Source organism: Diadema antillarum, unplaced genomic scaffold (genome assembly GCF_040938485.1).
Source record: "Diadema antillarum isolate AM-2024a unplaced genomic scaffold, OU_Dant_1.0 scf00000183, whole genome shotgun sequence".
In the NCBI taxonomy this organism is placed as follows: Eukaryota; Metazoa; Echinodermata; class Echinoidea; order Diadematoida; family Diadematidae; genus Diadema; species Diadema antillarum.
In genome coordinates, this window is record NW_027271072.1 from 2,830,122 (window position 1) to 2,836,545 (window position 6,424).

At 39.5% G+C, this 6,424-nt stretch overlaps 1 protein-coding gene across 1 annotated transcript in view; it reads left to right on the forward strand.

The window, feature by feature from the left end:
• LOC139723214 (sodium/potassium/calcium exchanger 3-like) overlaps nucleotides 1-6,160 on the forward strand; it is a 125,433-nt gene extending 119,273 nt beyond the window's left edge. The window contains exons 10-17 of the mRNA XM_071634473.1: nucleotides 209-302; nucleotides 889-985; nucleotides 1,463-1,587; nucleotides 2,323-2,417; nucleotides 2,851-3,132; nucleotides 4,368-4,480; nucleotides 5,246-5,311; nucleotides 5,978-6,160. Coding sequence (XP_071490574.1) covers nucleotides 209-302; nucleotides 889-985; nucleotides 1,463-1,587; nucleotides 2,323-2,417; nucleotides 2,851-3,132; nucleotides 4,368-4,480; nucleotides 5,246-5,311; nucleotides 5,978-6,124 — 1,019 coding nt within the window. The 3' untranslated portion in view covers nucleotides 6,125-6,160. The remainder of the gene's footprint in view (nucleotides 1-208; nucleotides 303-888; nucleotides 986-1,462; nucleotides 1,588-2,322; nucleotides 2,418-2,850; nucleotides 3,133-4,367; nucleotides 4,481-5,245; nucleotides 5,312-5,977) is intronic.
• Nucleotides 6,161-6,424: the final 264 nt, after the last annotated feature.

The following is a 6,424-nucleotide window of genomic DNA, read 5'->3' on the forward strand; positions in this document are numbered from 1 at the left end:
GTCTTCAGTCCTTTTCTGTTTTTCGACCTGTTATTATATCATTTCAGTTCTAACGCATTACTCTGTACAATAAAGTGGCAATCATGATGGTTATGTGTCTGATGGAATACACATAGGATTCCACAGATTTGAATGCATCACTCGCACACATACTTACATATTACAAGGGAGTCGTTTTTTTTTTTTTTTTTTCTGTCATTTTGTAAAGTTACGCCACTCAATGCAACAGAAGAGCCTACGTCAAACGGAGAGAAAAAAGACGCGCGGATGGTGGACGAGTATATCGGGAATTCCCCGAAGAGGTGAGTGAAGCAGGTTTCAACTTTTGGGACCAGAGTTCTCTCTTTCTATAACAGAACGTGACGAGAATAAGACATGGATACCGAACGTGACATGGGTGTCATCCCGTCTTGTAAATCACCACGGTTTCAATGCACATAATCATCGAGATTGAATATGAGTTTCCCTTTGAATATGGTATTGATATGCAATTGAGGGATGTCGGTATCTCCGGCCGGAGAGAATAGAATGCAGTTCGTTGACATTTGATACTTTTTCTTTAATTATTCAGAAGATGGTCACGTATTCCGGGAATATCCGCGAATATACTTGCCCCACATAATGTAAGCTCGAGTAGTTCTTTGTGTGTAATGAGAGAGTGTGTAGTTTCGCGTTTCTTCAGTTGATGACTGCAATAGCTTCACCTTTTTTTTCTATAAAGACAAAGAGAAACAACAATATCTTGCATACAATCAATACACAATTGTCATGATTAATCAGCAGATTTAGGATGGGGGAAGTTTATGGGGAATTATAGTCGGTCTCGCACGACAGTATCCTGAAACCCCGAGAAATCACATTCTGTTTTTATTTTTCCGGAACCCGCAGGTTAACATTTTCAGACGCTGGGTTGAGACTGATGTTGACCAAGCAGTTTCCCGCTCGCACAAGACTCAGAACCGCCTGCCGATTGATCATCACCGAGGTAAGAATTCGTATACCAATACGTCTTAGACCTTAATGAAGTTTTAGAATATAATTCAAGTGACAAATGTTTGAGAACAGATGCATTCCGACGCCGCGAAAATAACCTAACACTAACTGTGCTGTCGTTTTATTGTCAAGAAAAGTTACTCATTGAAATGTGACTTTAGCATCGACAAGTCCAATTTCTCAGGTTGCATTTTTAAGGAAAATTCCTATAGCGTTATGAGAAGTAGGGTTGAAGTTTTGTCTTTATAACGTTTTTTAGGTCGGAAAGTTTTTTTTTTTTCAAGTCTACCAACGTAAACAATAATTCTCTGTTCAGTCTGATCAAGATACTGATTGATTGCGATATTTCACTGCGCCGGTCTACATAAAACATCCCAGGTATGTCGCAGAAAGAGTACTTGAAAAATAAATGATAAATTTATCATTATTGATTATCATTACTATCATTTTCTCCTTAAAAAAAATCCAGCAAAGGCAGATGATGGAAAATGAGGCGGCCGAGTTTCCGTCGACGTACGCACACAGACCAAGCCTGGGCGACACAGAGAAGAACGGCAGTGTACCAAGGAGTGACTCCATTTGTAAGGACGAAAGGTGAGTGGTGCGTTCTTGTCACGTGACGTGAACACGTTGCCAAGGAGATACATTTGTCGTAGATCTCATGGGGTTATAACGGCGCACATCTGATGCAACTGAGGACTGGTTGTATAAGAATCTGTCACGTGACGGATGAGGACTATGTGATGTGTGCTTCTCTAGAGTACAGGTTGAGTGTAGACATCCATCTTGCAGTCGCATCACGAATAACATTCGGTATAACGACTGCTTGTAGCTAATAGTCTGCCCACTCCCACGTTTTTTGTTTTGTTTTGTTTTGTTTTGGTGTTGTTTATTCACGCCGTAGATAACAATTGTGGAAATAAAAGACATTTACAAAAATTTTTAATGGTAAAAATAGTGATGATGATAATGTCATCATAAATCTAGTAATAATGATAAGATATCAATTGTAATAATAATAATAATGATGATGATGATGATGATGATAATAATAATAATAATAATAATAATAATAATAATGATAATAACAACAGCAACAACAATAATAATATTAATGGTAGGGCCTAATAATAATTATAATAATTGAAATAATGATAGTGATACTAACAGTAGTAATGAAAATTGTTATTATCATTATTGTTATCGTTATCATCATTGTCATCATCATCGATATCATTGAAATATGTCTATATGTATGTATGTATGTATGTAAGTCTATCAGTTTGATAAATCATTCATGGCGTCTTTCTTTGGCTCTTTTATTTTCAGTGTGGATATGTCGGTAGAGAAGGAAGGTACTGAGGATGCCATGAGCGAACAGACCTTCCCCGTTTCGGAAGCAGAGTCGCCGCTGGCAATACCAGGTGAGGAATTTCTCAAATATTCCGGAAGTGGGTATAGTAGGCCCTAGTCATATTCGATTACTGGTGACATCGTAGAGCCGAGATGTACCGAGAAGTGTCGAACTGGTGTCGAAACACTTTGCGAAGTCGCCCGAAGTCCGGCGAAGTGCTCCTTCTTGCTTTTTGGAGTCTGATTGAATTTTGTTGAATGGTTGCATGGTGAGAGGCTAACTGCTTACTGAAGATCAATTAGAGAGACTGCTTCAGTGGAAGCTGTAGATATAAAATTCGTGTTTACTTTGTAGTGCGCATTGTGAACACCATCTAATGATTTTTTTCCAGACCAGAACCTCAAACATTCTGTCAACATCACTTGGGCAATAATTATGCCAGCACCCCCAACGGGACACGCCCCTTTTCATCTTCTGTTTCTGTCCTCTACCTCCTCCTACAGACGGCAAACTGAACATTTTCAAGTGGCTGATGACTCTGCCCATCAGCGTGCTCCTCTTCTTCACAGTGCCGGACTGCCGGCGGAAGCGCTTCGACCGGTGGTACATGGTCACTTTCTTCATGTCAGTGGCCTGGATCGCCATCTTCTCTTACATCATGGTGTGGATGGTGGCATACATCGGCTACACCCTGCAGATTCCCGACACCATTATGGGCATTACTTTCCTAGCCGCTGGCACCAGCGTTCCGGACGCCATCGCCAGTTTGCTGGTAGCACGGGAAGGTAATAGCACCAACAAACAGATCAATCTACCAACCGACCAACCAAACAACCATCTCTCAAACCCACCAACCAACCGAACAAACAAACATCAATCAATCCATTCAACCACCAACCAACCAACCGAACAAACAAACATCCATCAATCCATTCAACCAGCAACTAACCAACCAACCAACTAAACAAGCAACCCTCCAACCCACCAACCCGTGAACGAGCCCACTTACCGACCAACCTATACCTACAATACCAACCTACCGATGAAGCAAGCAAGCAAGCAAGTAACCAAACAACTAACTAAACCTTTCACCTACTAACACACCGACCAACCGACCAACCAACCAACCAACCGACCAACCGACCGACCCACCAACAAACCAACCAACCGACCGACCAACCGACCGACCCACCAACAAACCAACCGACCAACCGACCGACCCACGCACCCAACGATCGGCCGACCAACCAACCAACCAACCAAGCAACCAGCCAACCAACCAACGAACCAGCCAACCAACCAACGAATCTACCCACCAATCAACTAAGATATCAATAGCATAAACAACATATGAAAAATGAGTCATGCAATCCGGAGGTCTCGGGTTCGAATCCTGATGAACTTTCATCTTCTTTGCTCAATATTAATTTTATATTATAAGCTTTTCTGGCTAGTTTCCCTTGCTTGCATATCATTTAAATTACACGTTACGAAGAAGTCAGCATCTCTCAAAATAAGAGGTTAGACACTAGTCATATTATGATGAATATAATTATCTTAAGGCTGCTGATTGTGAGACGACAACACGTGATGTTGTACGGTCAGACAAAATATGTGCATCCAATGACGCTAAAGTTAGGTGTTCTCTGGTTTTCATTTTACTGCTTTCATGGAAAATGATTTATCGTGTGACGTGAGTCCTTCATGGATAATGCTGTGCCTCTGCCCTTATTAGAAAGCTCTTACACTGAAATTCATGGGACTCCGTTTGAAAATAGATGATTGAATAAAATACAAATTCCTTTAAAAAAAAACATTTTAGGAACATTACACCCATGGGCATTACACCCACAAGATTTACTTCATAATTAAACCTCTGAAGACTAGTTCCTAGCATACTTGTGTCTATGGGAAGTGCGTGTTACAGGAAAATCTGCTTGTCCTCAGTAGGTTAAAGCCGGATAATTGATTGATTGATTAATTCTTTAATATTTGCCGTTGATTCCCTACTATCTTCAAGGTCTCGGTGATATGGCAGTATCAAACAGTGTCGGTAGTAATGTCTTCGACATCCTCGTCGGCTTAGCATTACCATGGTTCGTGAAGACAACGTGTATTAATTACGGATCAGTGGTGAGTATATAGCGTGCCCCTATCATATCAGTGAGGAAATTACGGGGTGTGCCCCATCCCCCATACCCCTTTCCTTATCATAAGCGTGGTTGCTGATTCATTAATGCTTGAAGTATCGTGTCACTCCATGTTGAATAAATTGATAAATTAATTCAACACATTAATGAAAAAGTGAAATCAAACGAATGGGATATTGGAGCACTTTGAAATGTTTCAGTGAGGGGTGTTTTATGTTACATATTATGTATATTTAGGTTTTGGGGGTCGCGTCATTTTTTTTCCCTCTAATGACTTTTTTCTTGTCAATTCTTTTCCACCTTTCCCTTCTTGTTAAGTTTTTCTTATCTTGTCTTTTATTTTCCTGTGTTGCATGGAGCAAGAGATGATGAAATGACTTTTGAGGAAACTTTATCCTGCCCTGAAAACATTAATAACCATTTAATAATTACGTGAAATATGAATGTCTATTTACATATTCACGAGATTAAGGTAGCCCAATAAGAGGGTTTTACCACAATTTTCCTTCATCGTGTAGTTCACCTATGTCTTTCCATGGTTTAAATATTTAGCATAGCATAGCGTAAATCAAATGCAAGCAGATTGTGATCTTTTTGATAAACTTTGACCGAAGGTATAATCAGTTGTTCGTTTATTGAGTTTATCAATAATCACACCGTAACAGCCAATTGATAAATTAATAAACGGATGTAGACATTCCTTTAAGGAGCCACTTCTCACTATATTCTATTTTCCCCTCTATTTCAGATTCGAATCAACAGTAAAGGTCTCCTATACTCGGTGCTCCTCCTCTTTGCGTCGGTAGCCGCTACGGTATGTTTAAAAAGCAAACAAACATAAAACATTTAGCTGCCTTTCAGGAGAGTGAAGGTGTTAAAAACGTATAACTCCCCTTTCGAATGGGAGGGGAAATATAAGTGTCTCTTACACTGCTCAAACATAACAAAATATTTAATTTTGCTGTCACTATGCCACAAACCAGCTATGTGATACATTTTAACACAAAGCGGCAGAAAACGAGTTTTTGATTTAACAAAATGTTTAGCTTTTCTTTGACTCTCCCATAAGTAAACGGTTTTACTTAACTAGTCTTTTTCCAAAAGACGAATGTAGTAAACACGTTCTCCTTTGGGAAGACCAAGTTGATATCCAGGAATGTTTTACCCAGTACAATTACCAATTTGAAGAGATTGGTTAAAACTGTATTGTAGATTTTTAATCAAAATCTTTAAAGTTACGAATGATTTTTTTTTTGTGTGTGTGTGTGTATAATCTGAGCAAGCAATTGCAAGTCATGACTACTTGAACCTCCAGTTTTGGTTAACAACAAGAAAGTAACAAACTTATGATGGAAAAAAAAACAGCAAGAGTAACGGCTGTAACGTAATGACATATTGCACAAACGCATAATTTCTATAACCCGTAAGTACTCCTTATACGCGTTATCTTATTTCAATAAAACCATTGATTCCATTTCAGATATTGGCTATTCATTTCAACAAGTGGAAGCTAGACAAGCGGCTTGGAGTGTTGCTGGTCCTCTTTTATCTCGTCTTCCTTTCCTTCTCGATCATGGTGGAATTCAATGTATTTGGCTACGTCAACCCGCCAATTTGCGCCCACTAGCGATTACGGTGCTCCCAGCCAACACCGAACGCAATGATTGGGACTGAAATTTCTCGTTGAGAGAGAAGCCCATTTTCTTCTTGTTGTTGTGGGTGTTTTTTTTTTTTTCATCAAATTCTTCTTTTTGTTATACGATAACTGACGTTCTGTTGTCACAACTCAACTCCCGCCAATCCTGTGACTCTTGATGAACGTGTGACGCAGTTTGCGATGAGGAGTATTATATTGGACATGGGAAATGACTACTTCACCATATAAAAGTGTTGTTTGTATATTATTGAAGAATCGCACAACAAAGTT